At 37.4% G+C, this 22,557-nt stretch overlaps 1 protein-coding gene across 1 annotated transcript in view; it reads left to right on the forward strand.

Annotated features, from left to right (window-relative positions):
• The first annotated feature begins 2,866 nt into the window (after positions 1 to 2,866).
• LOC102392518 (endogenous retrovirus group K member 7 Gag polyprotein-like) overlaps positions 2,867 to 22,557 on the forward strand; it is a 43,386-nt gene continuing 23,695 nt past the window's right edge. The window contains exons 1-2 of the mRNA XM_045165526.1: positions 2,867 to 2,910; positions 17,593 to 17,813. Coding sequence (XP_045021461.1) covers positions 2,867 to 2,910; positions 17,593 to 17,813 — 265 coding nt within the window. The remainder of the gene's footprint in view (positions 2,911 to 17,592; positions 17,814 to 22,557) is intronic.

The following is a 22,557-nucleotide window of genomic DNA, read 5'->3' on the forward strand; positions in this document are numbered from 1 at the left end:
AACCTAGACAGCATATTAAAAAGCAGAGACATTACTTTGTCAACAAAGGTCCATCTAGTCAAGGCTATGATGTTTCCAGTAGTCATGTATGGATGTGAGAGTTGGACTATAAAGAAAGCCAAGCACTGAAGAACTGATGCTTTGAACTGTGGTGTTGAAGAAGACTCTTAAAAGTCCTTTGGAGTGCAAGGAGATCCAACTATCCTAAAGGAGATCAGCCCTGAGTGTACATTGAAAGGGCTGATATTGAAGCTGAAACTTCAATACTTTGGCCACCTGATGAGAAGAGTGGCTTCATTGGAAAACACCCTGATGCTGGGAAAGTTTGAAGGTGGGAGGAGAAGGGGACGACAGAGGATGAGATGGTTGGATGGCATCACCGAATCAATGGACATGGGTTTGGGTATATCCCAGGAGTTGGTGATGAACAGGGAAGCTTGGCATGCTGCAGTCCATGGGGTCGCAAGGAGTCAGACACGATTGAGCAACTGAACTGAACTGAAATGATTAGGTCTTGAAATTTCTTAGCACCTATTTGTTTATAAAATTTATTTTCTATGTTTTGGAAGGATATTATGAAAATGATAAAGTTAAGCTTGAATAATACTTGCTGTGCAAATAATAGGCAAAAAGATACTGCTTTTTCACTTTTACAGACAGCAATGAATTGACATTTGAAGTCTTTTTAAAGAGTGACAGAACAGTGGCCCTTGAACAACATCAATCCAATCCTTAAGGAAGTATTTACATGGCTTCCTTATTTTGTTGTCCATTCCATGTCATATTGAGAGATTTAATGGTTATGAATTATGTTTGATAATACATAATTTTATAAGGCTTTTGAGTGAGTATAACATTGTATTTTTATGGATAAAGATGAAGGAGTATTTATTTAGAGTGCTCTTATGGGAATGATATTCAAATTGTCAAATCAGTATTGCTGACATGAGAGTACTTAATGAAAACAAGGGGAAATGCAAGGAAAGTGATCTCTGTCTAGAGGAAAAAAGTGTAATTTTGCAGCATTCTGATACATTAATCCAATAGATTTCATGTTTGCTTTCCATTTCCCAGTGGTATGCTAACTTAAGATAATTAGTGCTATGTAAAATATATTATTTTAAGTAATTGGATGTTTGGGGAAAATTTTTTTCTATTTCTATTACATTCTGGATTTTATATTAACACAGTGAAACATGGTTTCCAGGAATATAAAATTTTAATAAAAATTTTTTATTGTGATGTCAGGTATAAAGTAAAGATTATTATTATTTTTTTTTAGTAATATTTCCTTGGCATTATATTTCTTACATTGTTTAACTGAATGAAAATTATCTAATACAAGTTACCCTCTGTTTCTTCTAATGTTTGAAAGGAATGGAATGGGTTTATGGTAATAGTGATTAAAAATAAGAATCATTTCAAATGTAAAATTTATCATTTTAAAAGAAATGAATGATTTCAGAAAAGTTTGTACTCATTTTAGCATTAAGTATGTGTTTTAGGAATAGATTTTCTGCTAGTTTATTTCAAGCAGAAAAATTAATCACCTTTTCAATATTAACCTCTTTTTACAATGTTAAATTATTCAATCTCTCCTTGATTTGAGACTGAGGATTGAGCAAATCAGTTAACACACACACACACACAAATTGCTTAAATGCAGAGCTTAGACATTAGAAGTCATTGTTATTTTGAAACTTTTAATTTTCAATGAATAAAAATACTTATGGGCTTCCTTGTAGCTCAGACGGTGAAGAATTTGCCTGCAAAGCAGGAGACCTGGGTTCAATCCCTGGATTGACAAGATTCCCTGGAGAAGGGAGTGGCAACCCACTCCAGTATTTTTGCCTAGAAATCCCACAGACAAGAGTAGCTGGTGAGTTATGGTACCTGGGATTGCAAAGAGTTGGACACGATTGAGATCTGAGACTGAGAATTGAGCAGATCAGTTAACTCAAAGCATTTGCATAGACTCAGAGCTTAGATGTTGGAAGTCTTTGTTATTTTGAAACTTTTAATTTTCACTTAGCCCTAATGTTAACTTCTGAGTCACTGAATTAGTCAGTTCTATCAATAATCACCTATTGTTATATGGTAAGCACGGTGCTAGGCCCTATGGGTGTTGAACAAGACTAACTACTAGACCTCAGGAAACTTACAGTTTAATGGCAAAGAGAGTAAAAAAGAAATTAATTTGACATCATAACTATATGTAGCTAACAAAAGAAATTAAATCTGTTTACCTTTAACAGAAATAGTTTTTATGGGAACAACAATGGAGACCACAGAGATTAGGAGGGAAGTCTGGTGGTTTAGTCGCTATGTCATGTCCTACTCTTGTGACCCCATAGACTGCAGCCTGCTGGGCTCCTGTGTCCATGGAATTTTCAGGCAAGAATACTGGAGTGGATTGCCATTTCCTTCTCCAGGGGATCTTCCCGACCCAGGAATCGAACCCAGGTCTCCTGCATTGCAGGCAGATTCCTTACCAACGGAGCTATGAGGAAAGCCCTAAGGACCTTAATTTGAAAAATCCAAAGGAACCAAGGGACGATGTTTCTGCAGCTGGAATTTTGGGCACAGTCGCTGGCTTAGTCACAACTTGATGACTGCTTTACCACTGCTAGAGTCTTATTGAGTGCACTGCTGGTACTGGGAGTGATTTCTCTTCTTCCCCTGCAAGTTGGTGTCACCTACTCAAGATTGAAACTCACAGAGAAGTACAAGTCTGACTGAACTTAAGTAATGCATCCCATGTCCTGTGTGTCAAAGACAAGGGAGAAAATGTTTTCCCCACGTGGTCCTGAGGTTGGATCCAAGGCTAAAGTTCTCATCCTGAGTCAAGAGGAAGGAGCTTGCGCTGATGAAGCAGCTTGAAGAAAGCAAGGTGGCTTGGACCATGTTGAGGTAAGTTCAACTCTTATTCATGTAAATTTGACATAAGAGGAGAAAAATGCAATTTTTCAGTATCTGCTTCAGCTCTGTTCCCATTGTCTCATCCTTTGTAACCACTGTCCTTGATTTCTTCTGTACCTGTCTAGAAATTCTTTCTCTATAATCAAGGAAATATGAATGTAGAGTTTCATTTTCTCCCCCCTTTATACATATCAAAACATATTACACCACAGTTCAATACCCTGCTTTTTGTATTTACTGTATCTTGGAACTCTTTCTCTAGCATAGGTATCTTCTTCCTCCTTTTTCAGTTTTATATATGATCATGCTGCTGCTGCTGCTGCTGCTAAGTCGCTTCAGTCGTGTCTGATTCTGTGCCACCCCAGAGATGGCAGCCTACCAGGCTCTTCTGTCCCTGGGATTCTCCAGGCAAGAATACTGGAGTGGGTTGCCATTTCCTTCTCCAATGCATGAGAGTGAAAAGTGAAAGTGAAGTCGCTCAGTCGTGTCTGACTCTTTGCAATCCCATGGACTGCAGCCCACCAAGCTCCTCTGTCCATGGGACTCTCCAAGCAAGAGCACTGGAGTGGGGTGCCATTGCCTTCTCCACACCATCATGGATTAGCATAATTTATTTATCTTTAAATTACTTAGAATTTAAAATAAACTAATTTAAAATATAAGTTAAATTATCATAATTTAAGATAAATCAATACATTATTGACATCTAAGTTTGTTCTTCAACCTTTGGTCATCACAGTTTTTGCAATGAATATTCAGAAGTCATTTTGCAAGGGTGTGTATACATCTAGGTATAGATATTGGGGAGATATAGGGAGGCCTGGCATGCTGCAGTCCATGGGGTCGCTAAGTGTCGGACACGACTGACCGACTGAACTGAACTGGAAGTAACAATCCTCAAACTTTCCCTGGCAGCAGTAAACATCAATCATTACTCTGGATGAAAAAAAAAAAAAAAAAAAAACCCTCATTTTAGAATTGTCTTGAAGTTTTACTGCACTCCTGACATAGTACTCAGCAGATTGCTGACTATGGAATTAACCTAATATGGCTTTATGGAAATAAATAGATAAGGAACAGAAAGCTATAAAATCTTTGAATTGGTAGACATCCTTGAAGATTTTCCAGTGCCTCTGATATAATGTAATTTACTCTGGATTTTGACTGCTGTTCTAAGGTTTACCTCTCAGTTCAGTTCAGTTCAGTAACTCAGTTGTGTCCGACACTTAGCAACCCCATGGACTGCAGCATGCCAGGCTTCTCTAAACATCCCCAACTCCCGGAGTCTACTTAAATGCATGTCCTTTGTGTTGGTGAAGCCATCCAGCCATCTCATCCTCTGTTGTCCCCTTCTCCTACCTTCAATCTTTCCCACAATCAGGGTCTTCTCAAATGAGTCAGTTCTTTGCATCAGGTGGCCAAAGTATTGGAGTTCCAGCTTCAGCATCAGTCCTTCCAATGATTATTCATGACTGATTTCCTTTAGGATGGACTGGTTGGAACTCCTTGCAGTCCAAGGGACTCTCAAGAGTCTTCTCCAACACCACAGTTCAAAAGCATCAATTCTTCGGTGCTAAGCTTTCTTTATAGTCCAGCTCTCACATCCATACATGACCACTGGAAAAATCATAGCATTGACTAGATGGACATTTGTTGGCAAAGTAATGCCTCTGCTTTTCAACATGTTGTCTAGGTTGCTGCTGCTGCTAAGTTGCTTCAGTCATGTCTGACTGTACGACACCATAGACGGCAGCCCACCAGGCTCCCCCATCCCCTGGGATTCTCCAGACAAGAACACTGGAGTGGGTTGCCATTTCCTTCTCCAATGCATGAAAGTGAAAAATGAAAGTGAAGTCACTCAGTTGTGTCCAACTCTTAGAGACCCCATGGACTGCAGACCACCAGGCTCCTCTGTCCGTGGGATTTTCCAGGCAAGAGTACTGGAGTGGGGTGCCATTGCCTTCTCCAGCTATCTAGGTTAGTCATAGTTTTTATTCCAAGGAGGAAATGTCTTTTAATTTCATGGCTACAGTCACCATCTACAGTGATTTTGGAGCCCCCCAAAATAAAGTCTGTCACTGTTTCCATTGGTTCCCCATCTACTTGCCATGAAGTGATGGGACCGGATGCCATGATCTTAGTTTTCTGATTGTTGAGCTTTAAGCCAACTTTTTCACTTTAGTAAAACTTGTTACTTTAGTGTCATCCTTTTCTCATCCTTACAAGTTATAGATGCCAGCTGAACTTCATTCCTGAAATTTGAAAAACATTCCCTAGAGCAGGGCACAAATAAATGTAGGTCCATTTGATGGCAAAACATGAACTTCTAGATTGCAGCTCTTACAGAACTTTTAAATGGGCTAGAATACCAGTATCTCAAGCCCAACAGAACTGAAAAACAAAACCATCTGTTCATTGATCATGTGCTATTATATGAACAGTACCTAAATCCTTACAAGAACAACAAAGGACATCCTTACTTAAAATAGATTTTTTTTTCTCCCTATAATTCATTATATTTTGTCTTAGTTTTCTGTGCACTTTTTATTTAGTTATAGTTTGTACAACAAAACACAACTACATTTTCCTTTTAAATTAATTTTATTAATATGCTATGTCATGAAACAAAATATGTTCATTTTAAGGGCAATTATTTAACTTTTGAGAAGTAATGTGCTCAGATGCTCAGTTGTATCTGATTCTGTGACCCCATGGACTGTAAGCTGCCAGACTCCTCTGTCCATGGGATTCTCCAGGCAAGAATAACTGTAGTGAGGTGCCATTTCCTCATCCAGGGGACGGAAGTATGGAAGTATTAACAGTAGTCTAATCAAAATGGCAAATATTAATTAAATATGCTATCTCCCAGGTGCCATACTAAATGCTATAGGTACATTGTTTCTTCTAATCCTTGTGATAACCCAGACAAAGAAACGGGGACTCAGAGATGCAAAGTAAGTTATCCAAGGTTACATGGGTAGTAAATGGTAGAACAGGGACCAAACCTAGGTTCATCTTACTTCAGGACTTGTGTTTTTTGCTATTGTGCTGTGTGACAAAATGTAGGTAAAAATAGATTGATACAGTCAAAATCTTTTAAAGTGTATTTGGTATAATATAATTCAAAATGCTCTTTATTCAATGTATTTTTATTTTAATCTATGAACATAGAGTCATCAGCAGTTGGATGCTTATGTCCATTTGGAATGGTTCTATAAACCTAAAGCACAATTATACAGTTCCTTCTAGATCAGCCTCTGTGACAGCCAGTCACATTACCTTGATCTGTCCACATGATCTATATGTATTTATCTACTGATTTGAACTGTCTGGTCCTTGAGACCAGTGACAGCCATGGAGTGATCACTTTGAAATTATGGAAAAATAATTTGTCATTTCAGAATTTTGTCAAATATATATATATCATGTAATATACTTCCCTTAACATATGAATATTCAAAACCCAGAAAGATTTCCATCACCAGGAGTACCTGCATGTTCCTTTGTCCCCTTTGTAGTAGATGGAGCACTGCCCCTTGAGGTCCCTAACACCATGCAACCATTAATCTGTTGGCCAGCAGAGATGAGCTTTGCTTTTCTAGAATCGCATAGTAATGAAAGTCATGGAATATGCACTCTTCTGTGGTTTGCTTTTTTCCCTCTCTCAAAAAAAAATTCTTTTGAGATTTATCCATGTGGCTCATTATCAATTTATAAATCTCTGAGGTGCTTAGTTATATCTCCTGCACATTTAAATAAAGCTGCTGTCTTATTAAGTTGTAGACATTATATAATTTTCAGAAATATGTATTAAAATATTTTCTCATCTGTAACAACTTTTCATCAGAAATTAGAAGTTGTTATTTTTGATGAAGTCCAATTCATCATTTATTTTCCTTATATGCCCCAAATAAGATAGCTCTGCCTATTTTTAATTAAAAAACAAATTGCTTCTTGCTAAAAGTTTTATAGGTATACATTTTAGGGTTAATGATCCATTTTCATTTCATTTTTCTGTATGATGTGAGGGAAAGATTCTAATTTGTTTTTTTTCCATCCCAAATGATATCCATTTGTTTGGGCACCCTTCTTTGAAAGGCTTTAATTTTCCCATTAAATTACCTTGGCACTTTTGTTAAAAATCAACTTCACACATATGTACACTTTACTTTTTTAATGCTTTCTGATCCATTGATCTATTACCAATTTGCCTTCATTCCTACAGTCTGTTAAAAATTGAAATAAAATAGTATAAATCCACCTGCTACAAATATGTTTTACTTTTGTAAAATCGTTTTGGTTATTCTAAGTCCTCTTTATCCCTATATCCTTTTAAAAATCAACTTACAAATTTCTACAAAACAAATCATGCTTCTATTGAGATCACATTGAATCTATTGGTCAATATAAGGACAACTGATATCCTAATATTTTTCAAACCGGGAACATGGTACATATCTGCATTAATTTAGGTCTTTAATTTCTCTTTGCAATTAAAGTTTTACAGTTTTCAGTATACAAATCTTGCACATATTTTGTTAAATAACTCCTCAATTTTTTTTTTTTTAATTTTGGGTTTTTGTTAAATAACTGCTCGAGGGGGGTGGTCCTAAGATGGCAGAGGAATAGGATGGAGAGACCACGTTCTCCCCCACAAATTCATCGAAAGAACATTTGAACCCTGAGCAAATTCCACAAAAAACTTCTGAATGCTGGCAGAGGACATCAGGCACCCAGAAAGGCAGCCCATTGTCTTATAAAGGAGGTAGGACAAATTATAAAAGATAAAAAGAGAGAAAAAAGAGGTAGGGACAGAGATCCATCCTTGAAAGGGAGTCTTAAAAGAAAAGTTTCCAAACACCAGGAAATACTCTCACCGGCAGGTCTGTGGGGCATCTTGGAATCTCAGAAGGCAACATAACCAGGAGGAAAAATAAATAAATAAATAAAACGCACAGATTACCTGCCTAAGGGCAACTCCCAGAGCTCTGGCAGCAGCCACCAGCAAGCGGGGGCTGAACAGGGAGGTGCGGGCTGCATTGCTTAGCGTAAGGACCTGGCCTGAATGCCCTGAGGGCAATCTGAGGGAACTAACATAAGATAGCAACCGAAACTGTGGGATAGCCAGAGAGAGAGAGAGAGAAAACTATCCCGCGAAAAGCCCTAACCAGAGGCGCTGCCAGGCCTGCTCACAGAACAAAGGACTGAGCTCTAGCTGCAGACTGGCCCATCTCCCACCAGAGACAAACAGGCAGGGGGCACCAGAGCCAGAAAGGGGCAATCACGGCCCCAGAGAGGCATCCTCTACCAAACTGCAAACAGGCTCCATAGCTAACCAAGAGTTCTTGGGATTCTGGACGGTTGACATCTGCCAGGAGGGTAACAGCCAGAGATTATCTCCTTAAAAGAGACATGCAGCACACCTGAGAAGGCGCACCCATTGTAAACCCAGAAAACTGAGCCGCTGGGATGGGGCAGGTGATAAGATGCATTGCCCACCTGGGGGTGACTGCTCTCACCAAGCACCTGGGCACCTGAGCTGCTCAAACCTGGAAAGGGCACAAAACGTAGGCCCAATTGAGTCTGTGCCTTTGTGGAGTACTCAAGAACCTGAACCTGAGTGGCTTAGGCCTGGAAAGTGCATGCAACCCAGGGTCTGCCTCAGGCAGTTCCCAGCAGAGCAACCTAGAGCCTAGGAAATGTAGACCATGAAAGCACACACGCCACTGAGTGGGGACACACCCAGTGTGCTGAAACTCTGCGAGCACTTCCCACACACACCAGTGATATTTGTTTGCAGTGTTCCTCCCTCCCCCCAGCACGACTCAACAAGTGAGCCTAAATAAGTGACCACCTTTGCCCCCTTGTGTCAGGGCGGAAATTAAACACTGAAGAGACCAGCAAACAGAAGAAGCTAAAATAAATAGAGGGAACCACTTTGGAAATGACAAGTGCAACAGATTAAAACCCTGTAGTTAGCACCAACTACACTGAAAGGGGGCCTATAGAACTTGAGAAATGTAAGCTGGATCAAAGAACTATCTGAAACTGAGCTGACCCCACACTGTCCACAACAGTTCCAGAGAAATTCCTAGATATATTTGTACTAGTATAATTTTTTTTAATTAAAAAAAAATATTTTTAAGTCCTCTATTACTCCTTCAATTTTCATTTTTAAAATCTACTATTACCTTGCCAAAGGAGAAAAGGAAAGATATAAACATCTGAATGCAGAGTTCAAAAGAATAGCAAGAAGAGATAAGAAAGCCTTCTTCAGCGATCAATGCAAAGAAATGAGGAAAACAACAGAATGGGAAAGACTAGGGATCTCTTCAAGAAAATCATAGATACCAAGGGAACATTTCATGCAAAGATGGGCTCGATAAAGGACAGAAAAGGTATGGACCTAACAGAAGCAGAAGATATTAAGAAGAGATGGCAAGAACACACAGAAGAACTGTACAAAAAATATCTTCACGACCCAGATAATAACGATGATGCGATCACTGACCTAGAGCCAGACATCCTGGAATGTGAAGTCAAGTGGGCCTTAGAAAGCATCACTATGAACAAAGCTAGTGGAGGTGATGGAATTCCAGTTGAGCTATTTCAAATCCTGAAAGATGATGCTGTGAAAGTGCTACACTCAATATGCCAGCAAATTTGGAAAACTCAGCAGTGGCCACAGGACTGGAAAAGGTCAGTTTTCATTCCAATCCCAAAGAAAGGCAATGCCAAAGAATGCTTAAACTACCACACAGTTGCAGTCATCTCACACGCTAGTAAAGTAATGCTCAAAATTCTCCAAGCCAGGCTTCAGCAATATGTGAACTGTGAACTTCCTGATGTTCAAGCTGGTTTTAGAAAGGGCAGAGGAAACAGAGATCAAATTGCCAACATCCGCTGGATCATGGAAAAAGCAAGAGAGTTCCAGAAAAACATCTATTTCTGTTTTATTGACTATGCCAAAGCCTTTGACTGTGTGGATCACAATAAACTGTGGAAAACTCTGAAAGAGATGGGAATACCAGAACACCTGATCTGCTTCTTGAGAAATTTGTATGCAGGTCAGGAAGCAAAAGTTAGAACTGGACATGGAACAACAGACTGGTTCCAAATAGGAAAAGGAGTTCGTCAAGGCTGTATATTGTCACCCTGCTTATTTAACTTATATGCAGAGTACATCATAAGAAACACTGGACTGGAAGAAACACAAGCTGGAATCAAGATTGCCGGGGGAAATATCAATCACCTCAGATATGCAGATGACACCACTCTTATGGCAGAAAGTGAAGAGGAACTAAAAAGCCTCTTGAAGAAAGTGAAAGTGGAGAGTGAAAAGTTGGCTTAAAGCTCAACATTCAGAAAACTAACATCATGGCATCTGGTCCCATCACTTCATGGGAAATAGATGGGGAAACAGTGGAAACAGTGTCAGACTTTATTTTTCTGGGCTCCAAAATCACTGCAGATGGTGACTGCAGCCATGAAATTAAAAGACGCTTACTCCTTGGAAGGAAAGTTATGACCAACCTAGATAGCATATTCAAAAGCAGAGACATTACTTTGCCAACAAAGATTCGTCTAGTCAAGGCTATAGTTTTTCCTGTGGTCATGTATGGATGTGAGAGTTGGACTGTGAAGAAGGCTGAGTGCCGAAGAATTGATGCTTTTGAACTGTGGTGTTGGAGAAGCCTCTTGACAGTCCCTTGGACTGCAAGGAGAGCCAACCAGTCCATTCTGAAGGAGATCAGCCCTGGGATTTCTTTGGAAGGAATGATGCTAAAGCTGAAACTCCTGTACTTTGGCCACCTCATGCGAAGAGTTGACTCATTGGAAAAGACTCTGATGCTGGGAGGGATTGGGGGCAAGAGAATAAGGGGAGGACAGAGGATGAGATGGCTGGATGGCATCACTGACTCAATGGACGTGAGTCTGAGTAAACTCCAGGAGTTGGTGATGGACAGGGAGGCCTGGCGTGCTACGATTCATGGGGTCACAAAGTGTTGGACAAGACTGAGTGACTGATCTGATCTGATTACCTTGCAAAAAAAAAAAAAAAAAAAAAACCTTATTTTTAAAACAAACTTCATATATATTTTATAATTTTTGTGACTTTGTTTTGTGTTTTTAATATTGTATTTTTTGAGAGTCTAACTTCTACTCTAGATTTTTAATCTTTGCTTTTTGGTATTTGTTATCAATTTTGTACCTTTAAGAACCCAGTCTTTGGTACCCATTTTTACTTGGGAGTGAGATTACTGGCTTGATGGCTCTCTCCCACTTTTGACTCTCCTTTTTCTCCACCAGCTCGCCTCTATCTCCTCCCTCACCCTTTTCTTCCCTACCCACTCTGTGAATCTCTTTGTGTGTTCCAGCCTGTGGAGAACACTTAGGGAACTGATTACTGGCTGGATCTGTCTCTCTCCTTTTGATTCCCCCCTTTATCCTCCTGGCTACCTCTGTCTCCTCCCTCCTTTTCTCTTCTCTGTGTAACTCTGTGAACATCTCTGAGAGATCCAGACTGTGGAGAGCACATAGGGAATTGATTACTGGCTAGCTTGCTCTCTCCTCTTTTGATTCCCCATCTTTTCCTCCTGGTCACCTCTATCTCCCTCCTTCCTCTTCTCATCTCCATATAACTCTGTGAACTCTCCAGGTGTCCTTCACTGTGGAGAAACTTTTCATCATTAACCTAGATGTTTTATCATTGGTGTTGTATAGATGGAGAAGTCTTGAGGCTACTCTAAGAATAAGACTGAAAACCAGAGGCAGGAGGCTTAAGTTCAAAACCTGAGAACACTAGAGAACTCCTGACTCCAAGGACTATTAATCGATAAGAGCTCATCCAAAAGCCTCCATACCTACACTGAAACCAAGCACCACTCAAGAGCCAACAAGTTCCAGAGCAAGACATACCACACAAATTCTCCAGCAACACAGGAACATAGCCCTGAGCTTCAATATACAGGATGTCCAAAGTCACACTTCATTGCACTCCAGAGAGAAGAAATCCAGTTTCATGCACCAGAACACCAACACAAGATTCCCTAACCAGGAAACCTTGACAAGCCACCCATCTAACCCCACCCACAGTGAGGAACCCCCACAATAAATAGGAACCACAAACTACCAGAATATGGAAAGGCCACCCCAAACACAGCAGTCTAAACAAGATGAAAAGGCAGAGAAATACTCAGCAGGATAAATGTCCACCAAACCAAACAAAAGAGGAAGAGACAGGGAATACACCTGAAAAAGAATTCAGCATAATGATAGTGAAACTGATCCAAAATCTTAAAAATAAAATGGAGTTACAGACAAATAGCCTGGAGACAAGGATTGAGAATATGCAAGAAATGTTTAACAAGGACCTAGAAGAAATAAAAGAGAGTCGATATATAATGAATAATGCAATAAATGAGATCAAAAACACTCTGGAGGGAACCAAGACTAGAATAAAGGAGGCAGAAGATAACATAAGTGAGGTAGAAGATAGAATGGTAGAAATAAATGAAGCAGAGAGGAAAAAAGAAAAAAAAGAATTAAAAAAAAAAAATGAGGACAACCTCAGAGACCTCTGGGACAATGTTAAAAGCCCCAGCATTCAAATCATAGGAGTCCTAGAAGAAGAAGACAAAAAGAAAGACCATGAGAAAATACTTGAGGAGATAATAGTTGAAAACTTCTCTAAAATGGGTAAGGAAATAGTTACCCAAGTCCAAGAAACACAGAGAGTCCCAAATAGGATAAACCCAAGGTGAAACACCCCAAGACACATATTAATCAAATTAACAAAGATCAAACAAATATTAAAATACTTAAAGAACAAATATTAAAAGCAGCAAGGGAAAAACAACAAATAACACACAAGGGGATTCCCATAAGGATAACAGCTGATCTTTCAATAGAAACTCTTCAGGCCAGAAGGGAATGGCAGGACATACTTAGAGTGATAAAAGAGAAAAACCTACAACACAGATTACAGTACCCAGCAAGGATCTCATTCAAATATGAAGAGAAATCAAAAGCTTTAGAGACAAGCAAAAGCTGAGAGAATTCAGCACCACCAAACCAGCACTCCAACAAATGCTAAAGGATCTTTTCTAGACAGGAAACACAACAAGGGTATATAAACTCAAATATAAAACAGAAAAGTAAATGGCAATGGGGTCATACTTATCAATAATTACCTTAAATGTAAATAGGTTGAATGCCCCAATCAAAAGACAAAGACTGGCTGAATGGATACAAAAACAAGACCCCTATATATGTTGTCTACAAGAGACACACCTCAAAACAAAGTACACATACAGACTGAAAATGAAGGGCTGGAAAAAGATATTCCATGCAAATAGAGACCAAAAAAAAAAAAAAAAAAGCAGGAGCAGCAATACTCATATCAGATAAAATAGACTTTAAAATAACGACTGTGAAAAGAGAAAAAGGACACTACATAATGATCAAAGGATCAATCCAAGAAGAAGATATAACAATTATAAATATATATGTACCCAACATAGAAGCACCGCAATATGTAAGGCAAATGCTAACAAGTATGAAAGGGGAAATTAACAATAACACAATAATAGTGGGAGACTTTAATACCACACTCACACCTATGGACAGATCAACTAAACATAAAATTAAGAAGGAAACACAAACTTTAAATGATACAATAGACCAGTTAGACCTAATTGATATCTATAGGACTTTTCACCCCAAAACAATGAATTTCAACTTTTTCTCAAGTGCGTATGGAACCTTCTCCAAGATAGATCACATTCTGGGCTATAAACCTAGCCTTGGTAAATTCAAAAAAGTTGAAATCATTCCAAGCATCTTTTCTGACCACAATGCAGTTAAGATTAGATTTCCATTGCAGGATAAAAACTATTAAAAATTCCAACATATGGAGGCTGAACAACATGCTGCCGAATAACTAATAAATCACAGAAGAAATTAAAAAAGAAATCAAAATATGCATAGAAATGAATGAAAATGAAAACACAACAACCCAAAACCTATGGGACACTGCAAAAGCAGTGCTAAGGGGAAGGTTCATAGCAATACAGGCTTACCTCGAGAAACAAGAAAAAAAGTCAAATAAATAACCTAACTTTACACCTAAAGCAACTAGAAAAGGAAGAAATGAAGAATCCCAGGGTTAGTAAAAGGAAAGAAATCTTAAAAATTAGGGTAGAAATAAATGCAAAAGAAACAAAAGAGACCATAGCAAAAATCAACAAAGCCAAAAGCTGGTTCTTTGAGAAGATAAAATTGACAAACCATTAACCAGACTCATGAAGAAACAAAGGGAGAAGAATCAAATCAACAAAATTAGAAATGAAAATGGAGAAATCACAACAGACAACACAGAAATACAAAGAATCATAAGAGACTACTATCAGCAACTATATGCCAATAAAACGGACAACTTGGAAGAAATGAACAAATTCTTAGAAAAGTACAACTTTCCAAAACCGAACCAGGAAGAAATATAAAATCTTAACAGACCCATCATAAGCACGGAAAGTGAAACTGTAATCAGAAATCTTCCAGCAAACAAAAGCCCAAGACCAGAAGGCTTTACAGCTGAATTCTACCAAAAATTTAGAAAAGAGCTAACATATATCCTACTCAAATGCTTCCAGAAAATTGCAGAGGATGGTAAACTTCCAAACTCATTCTATGAGGCCACCATCACCCTAATACCAAAACCAGACAAAGATGCCACAGAAAAAGAAAACTACAGGCCAATATCACTGATGAACATAGATGCTAAAATCCTTAACAAAATTCTAGCAAACAGAATCCAATAACATATTAAAAAGATCAGACATCATGACCAAGTGGGTTTTATCCCAGGGATGCAAGGATTCTTCAATATCCACAAATTAATTAATGTAATATACCACATTAACAAATTGAAAGATAAAAACCATATGATTATTTCAATAGATTCAGATAAAGCCTTTGACAAAATTCAACATCCATTTATGACAAAAACTCTCCAGAAAGCAGGAATAGAAGGAACTAACCTCAACATAATAAAAGCTATATATGACAAACTCACAGCAAACATTATCCTCAATGGTGAAAAGTTGAAAGCATTTCCCCTAAAGTCGGGAACAAGAGAAGGGTGCCCACTCTCACCACTTCTATTCAACATAATTTTGTAAGTTTTGGCCACAGCAATCAGAGCAGAAAAAGAAATAAAAGGAATCCAGATTGCAAAAGAAGAAGTAAAACTCTCACTGTTTGCAGATGACATGATCCTATACATAGAAAACCCTAAAGACTCCACCAGAAAATTACTAGAGCTAATCAATATAATATAATCATAATATATATATGAATATATATATATGAATATAATAAAGTTGCAGGATATAAACTTAACACACAGAAATCCCTTGCATTCCTATACACTAACAATAAGAAAACAGAAAGAGAAATTAAGGTAACAATTCCATTCACCAATGCAATGAAAAGAATAAAATACTTAGGAATATATCTACCTAAAGAAACAAAAGACCTATATATAGAAAACTATAAAACACTGATCAAAAAAATCAAAGAGGACACAAACGGATGAAGAAATTTACCATGTTCATGGATTGGAAGAATCAATATAGTGAAAATTAGTATACTACCTAAAGTAATCTATAGATTTAATGCAATCCTTATCAAGCTACCAACGGTATTTTTCACAGAACTAGAATAATTTCACAATTTGTATGGAAATTAAAAAAAAAAAAAAAAACTCAAATAGCCAAGCAATCTTGAGAAAGAAGAATGGAACTGGAGGAATCAATCTCCTTGAATTCAGGCTATACTACAAAGCTACAGTCATCAAGACAGTATGGTACTGATACAAAGACAGAAATATAGATCAATGGAACAAAATAGAAAGCTCATAGATAAATCCATGCACGTATGGACACCTTATCTTTGATAAAGGAGGCAAGAATATACAGTGGAGAAAAGACAATCTCTTTAACAAGTGGTGCTGGGAAAACTGGTCAACGACTTGTATAAGAATGAAGCTAGAACAATTTCTAACACCATCAAGTTCAGTTCAGTCGCTCAGTCGTGTCTGACTCTTTGCAACCCCATGAGTCACAACATGCCAGGCCTCCCTGTCCATCACCAACTCCCGGAGTTCACTCAGACTAATGTTCATCGAGTCAGTGATACCGTCTAACACCATACACAAAGATAAACTCAGAATGGATTAAATATCTAAACATAAGACCAGAAACTATAAAACTTCTAGAGGAGAACATAGGCAAAACACTCTCCGACACAAATCACAGCAGGATCCTCTATGACCCACCTCCCAGAATATTGGAACTAAAAGCAAAAATGAACAAATGGGACCTAATTAAACTTAAAAGCTTCTGCACAACAAAGGAAACTATAAGCAAGGTGAAAAGATAGCCTTCAGAATGGGAGAAAATAATAGCAAATGAAGCAACTGACAAGGAATTAATCTCAAAAATATACAAGCAACTCATGCAGCTCAATTCCAGAAAAATAAACGACCCAATCAAAAAATGGACCAAAGAACTAAACAGACATTTCTCCAAAGAAGGCATACAGATGGCTAACAAACACATGAAAAGATGCTCAACATCACTCATTATCAGAGAAATGCAAATCAAAACCACAATGAGGTACTATTTCACGCCAGTCAGAATGGCTGTGATCCAAAGTCTACAAGCAATAAATGCTGGAGAGGGTGTGGAGAAAAGGGAACCCTCTTACACTGTTGGTGGGAATGCAAACAGGTACAGTCACTATGGAGAACAGTGTGGAGATTCCTTTAAAAATTGGAAATAGAGCTGCCATATGACCCAGAAATCCCACTACTGGGCATACACACTGAGGAAACCAGAAGGGAAAGAGACACATGTATGCCATGTTCATCGAACACTGTTTATAATAGCCAGGACATGGAAGCAACCTAGATGTCCATCAGCAGAGGAATGGATAAGAAAGCTTTGGTACATATACACAATGGAGTATTACTCAGCCATTAAAAAGAATACATTTGAATCAGTTCTAATGAGGTGGATGAAACTGGAGCCTATTATACAGAGTGAAGTAAGCCAGAAAGAAAAACATCAATACAGTATACTAATGCATATACATGGAATTTAGAAAGATAGTTATGATAACCCTATATGTGAGACAGCAAAAGAGACACAGATGTATAGAACAGTCTTTTGCACTCTGCGGAAGAGGGCGAGGGTGGGAAGATTTGGGAGAATGGCATTGAAACATGTACATTATCATATGTGAAATGGATCGCCAGTCCAGGTTCAATGCATGGGGCAGGGTGTTTGGTGCTGGTGCACTGTGATGACCCAGAGGTATGGGATGGGGAGGGAGGTGAGAGAGGGACTCAGGATGGAGAACAGGTGTACACCCGTGGCTGATTCATGTCAATGTATGGCAAAACCACTACAATATTGTAAAGTAATTAGCCTCCAATTAAAGTGAATAAATTTATTTTAAGAAATCAAACATAAATAAATAACTACTCAAAATGTTTTTGATAATGTTGAAAATTTTGCTGCTGCTATTGATGTTATTTTGAAATTGTTCATGACAGGTATATAGGTACACAATTAATTGTTGAGAGCTTATCTTGGTTCTCCTTTTCAGTGGCCTAAGATCATATCTGAAAACTGTTTGCTGTCCACTTAACCCAGAAAACCCTACAAAATCATACAAATCAAGAGACTTGGATCTTTGTGTTCATTTGAAGAACATGAGTAAAACTTTCCAGGCCATCAAGGGCATTCATGTCCAAAAAGCCACCAAGTATCAGAAGGAGGTCACTTTGAAGAAGCACTTTGTGCCATTTTGTCACAGTCATAGAGCCAGTAGGTGTGCTCAGACCAAACAGTAGGGCCTGGACACAAGCTCAGTTACCCACAAAGAGTGCTAAATTTGTGCTGCACATGCATTAAAGTGCAGAGCGTAGTGCTGATCTACTATTTACATGTAGATTCTCTGGTCATTGAGCACTTCCCTGTAAAAAAAAAGCACCTAAGAGGCAGAACTTACAGAGCTCATGGTTGAATTCATCCATACATGAGCGTCCTCTGCCACTCATCTGAGCTGATCCTTAGTGAACAAGAACAGATTGTTCCTGAAATAGAATTTGCACAGAAGAAACTGAAAAAATAAAAACTTGTGACCCATGAATAACTCAGCATAAAATAAATGCAAATAAAAGTAACCAACAACAAACCAACCTTGTATCCTATTAACCTTATTAAGTTAACTTATTACTTATAGGAACATTTTTTCTATATTTTTTTAAGTTTTTAGTTTATATTAGAGAATAGCTGATTGAAAATGTTATGAAAGTTTTAGGTACAGAGCAAAGTGACTCAGCCATACATATACATGTATCCATTCTCATTTTATAGATTCCTTAAGATTATCGACATACTTGGTGGTGTCATCTACAAATAACTGTTCTGTTTCTTCCTTTTCAATTTATATGCATACTATTTGTTTTTCTTGCTTGTTTTACTTGTTATTATCTTAAGTATCATGCTAAAAAGCAGGGTTTAGAAAGAACATCCTCAGCTTGCTCAAATCTTGGAAGAAACCTTTCAGAATATCATTAAAAATATTGAGTCTTCATCACTGATTTGAAATTTAGCAAATTTAATTTTATCAAGTTATTGAATTTTATCAAATTATTTATTTTACTTATTAGTATATGGATGTGATTGTTGTTGTTCAGTTACTAAGTCATGTCCGACTCTTTGCAACCCCATGGACTGCAGCAAGCCAGGCTTCCCTGTCCTTCACTATCTCCCTTAGCTTGCTCCAACTCAAGTCCATTCAGTCAGTGATGCCATCCAACCATCTCATCCTCTGTTGCCACCTTCTCCTACTACTTTCTTTCTCTTAAGAAGGTGAATTACTCTGACTCACTTTTCCATGTTAAATCCATATTTTCTTTATGTGTTACTGCATTCCATTCCCTAATATTTTGGTAGGGATTATTGCATTTATGTTTAGCAAGGTAGTATTATACATATTCTGGGTTTTTTTTTTCCCCACAAATTTATGATGTTTCACTTTGATTAATTTTGAAAAATTGTATACACCTGAAACAACTGCTTAAAAAAAAAATACAGGACATTTCTGTTACATCAGAAAGTTCTCCCTGCTTCCCTACCCTGTGGGTAACCATTGTTCTGATTTCAATCGCCAAAACTTAGTTCTGTTTGTTCTAGAATTTTATATAAATAGAATCATAATGAATTCTTTGCTTTTTAACTCAACCTAATATTTTTGTGGCTCATTCATGTTTCTTCTATGCAGAAGTAGATTGTTTTCCTTTATTGCTGAATGATAGTTCATTTGGTGAATATGCTACAATTATTGTAAAACAACCCGTTTTTTGAAGGACGTTTGGCTTTATTCCAGATTTTGATGCCTATGAATAAGGCTCCTAGAACATTCCTATAGAGGATTTTTTGAGGACAGATATTTTTATTTTTATTGGGTAAATTCATAGGAGTAAGAATTACTGGCCATATGATGTGTATTTAAATTTTAAAAAACACTAAAGAGTATTTCAAAGTGGTTATACAATTTTTTATGTCTCCCCACAATGTATGAACATTCAAGTTGCTTAATATCCTCATCACTATTTTGTGTTTTCATTCATTTTGATTTAAGCCCTTTTACTGAGTATGAGAAGATATTTAAATATTTTGATTTGCATTTCCATGATGACTGTTAACATGATAAGTTAGAAGTAGTTCTGTGTGCTTATTGGTTATTTATTTATCTTTCTTTTTAATTGCCTTTTTATGTCCATAACATATTTTAATTAGATTGTTTTTCACTTGATAGTTTAGTTTCTCTTCATGTTTTCTAGATATTATGCTTTTGCCTGGCTTTGGTCTACTGATTTATTTTCTTAATTGTATTTTTGATGAGCAAAAAATTTTAATTCTGATGAAGTCCAATTGTTTTCTTTTCCTTTTTAATTGATAGATTTTATGTCTTATATTACAAAATCTTTGCTTATACCCAGTCTACAAAAGCAGCATCTTGTGTTTTTCTTTAACAAAACTGTATAGTTCTAACTTTGTATTTATGCACATGAGAATTGATTTTTGTATACAAAGCATAGCCATGATAGAGCTTCTTTTGTTCATATGGATACCCAATATTACAAAATTATTTAGTAAAAGGATTCTCCTTTTGTCAAATTGAATTGATGCTTTGGTTCAAGATTAACTGTATAGATGTGATTCTATTCCTGGACTCTTCATTCTGTTTCAGTAATTTATGTGGCTAGCTTTTAACCAATATTATACTATCTTGATTACTATAGCTTTATAGTGAATTTTTAATTCATATATTGAGAGTCCTTCAACTTTGTTTTCATTTAAGCTTTTTTTCTTTTCTAGGTATTTAGATCCTTTGCATTTCAATATTAACTTGAGAAGCAATTTGCCAATATATTTTTAAAAGCCTGTGGGATTTTAATTGAGATTGCACTGAATCTGTAGAATAGCTCCATGAGCTTTTACCTGTTTCTACTGATTTAAGTTTCCTTCAATTTCCTTAATGTTCCTAACTGCTTAGGTCTTACATAACTTTTGTTAAATTTATTCATAATAATTGGTGGAATATACTTAGTTATTTTTAAATTCAATTAATTTTAAATTTAATTTCAAACTATTTATGATTACCATAGACAAATATATTATTTTTATACTGACATTGCTAGATTAATTTATTAATAGTTATAGGTTTTTATAAGTTTTATAGTGTTCCCTTACATACACAACCATGTTTGGTGAGAATGGTGACAGTTTTACTTATCCCTTTACATATTTAATGTCATGTTTTTCTTGCTCGTATACTCATGAACCACTATATTAGGCCTTCCAAATGTCTTTTTTTAGCTTTGTTGGAAGTATTTGCTTATTTATTTATTTGGCTGCACCAGGTATTATTTGTGATATGCAAGACCTTTTTGGTTGTGGCATACAGGATCTCAGTTCCCTGACCAGAGATCGAATCCAGGCTCCCTCCATTGGGAGCACAAGGTCTTAACCACTGGATCACCAAAAAGTGAAATCGCTCAGTTGTGTCAAACTCTTTGCGACCCCATCGACTGGAGCCTACCAGGCTCCTCCATCCATGAAATTTTCCAGGCAAGAGTACTGGAATGGGTTGCCATTTCCTTCTCCAACTGGACCACCAGTTTAGTTCAGTTTAGTTCAGTTGCTCAGTCATGTCAGACTGTTTGCGACCCCATGAATCGCAGCACGCCAGGCCTCCCTGTCCATCACCAACTCCCGGAGTTCACTCAGACTCACGTCCGTCCATCAAGTCAGTGATGCCATCTAGCCATCTCATCCTCTGTCGTCCCTTTCTCATCTTGCCCCCAATTCCTCCCAGCATCAGAGTCTTTTCCAATGAGTCAACTCTTCACATGAGGTAGCCAAAGTACTGGAGTTTCAGCGTTAGCATCATTCCTTCCAAAGAAATCCCAGGGCTGATCTCCTTCAGAATGGACTGGTTGGCTCTCCTTGCAGTCCAAGGGACTCTCAAGAGCCTTCTCCAACAACACAGTTCAAAAGCATCAATTTTTTGGCGCTCAGCCTTCTTCACAGTCCCAATATCACATCCATACATGACCACAGGAAAAACCATACCTTGACTAGATGGACCTTTGCTGGCAAAGTAATGTCTCTGCTTTGAATATGCTATCTAGGTTGGTCATAACTTTCCTTCCAAGGAGTAAGCGTCTTTTAATTTCATGGTGGCAATCACCATTTGCAGTGATTTTGGAGCCCCCAAAAAATGAAGTCTGACACTGTTTCCACTGTTTCCCCATCTATTTCCCATGAAGTGATGGCACCGGATGCCATGATCTTAGTTTTCTGAATGTTGAGCTTTAAGCCAACTTTTTCACTCTCCACTTTCACTTTCATCAAGAGGTTTTTTAGTTCCTCTTCACTTTCTGCCATAAGGGTGGTGTCATCTGCATATCTGAGGTTATTGATATTTCTCCCAGAGAAGTTCCTTAACTTCTGTTTGGAATAAAACATAATTTTCTCTTTTTTAACAGCTTTAATCAGCTTTAATAAAATATAATGGACTAAAACAAACTGCACATACCTAAATTGTATAGATACAATTTGATAAGTTTTGACCTATGTGTATCTGTGAAATCATTGCCACAGTGAATAAAAATTAACAAATTCATCATTGCCAAAAGTTTCTTCTTGCCCCTGTAACATCCCATATTGTCCCTTCCCATAACCATCTCTATTCCATCACTTTTATGGAGCTGTTTTCTATCACTATCAATTAGTTAACATTTTCTAGAATGTTATACAAGTGGAATCACACAGTACTTACTGTTTTTGTCTGACATTTTATTCAGCATAATTATTTTGAGATTCATCCATATAATTGTCTATATAAAGTTTATCCTTTTTATTGCTGAGGGCTATTTTATTGTAAAGATATACTACAGCTTGCTTATCATTCACTTGCTGATGGTAATTTGGAGTATTTTCAGTTTTTGACTTATAGCAATAAGTGTTGCTATAAACATAGGTATGAAAGTGAAAG

Source organism: Bubalus bubalis, chromosome 4 (genome assembly GCF_019923935.1).
Source record: "Bubalus bubalis isolate 160015118507 breed Murrah chromosome 4, NDDB_SH_1, whole genome shotgun sequence".
NCBI classification, from domain to species: Eukaryota; Metazoa; Chordata; class Mammalia; order Artiodactyla; family Bovidae; genus Bubalus; species Bubalus bubalis.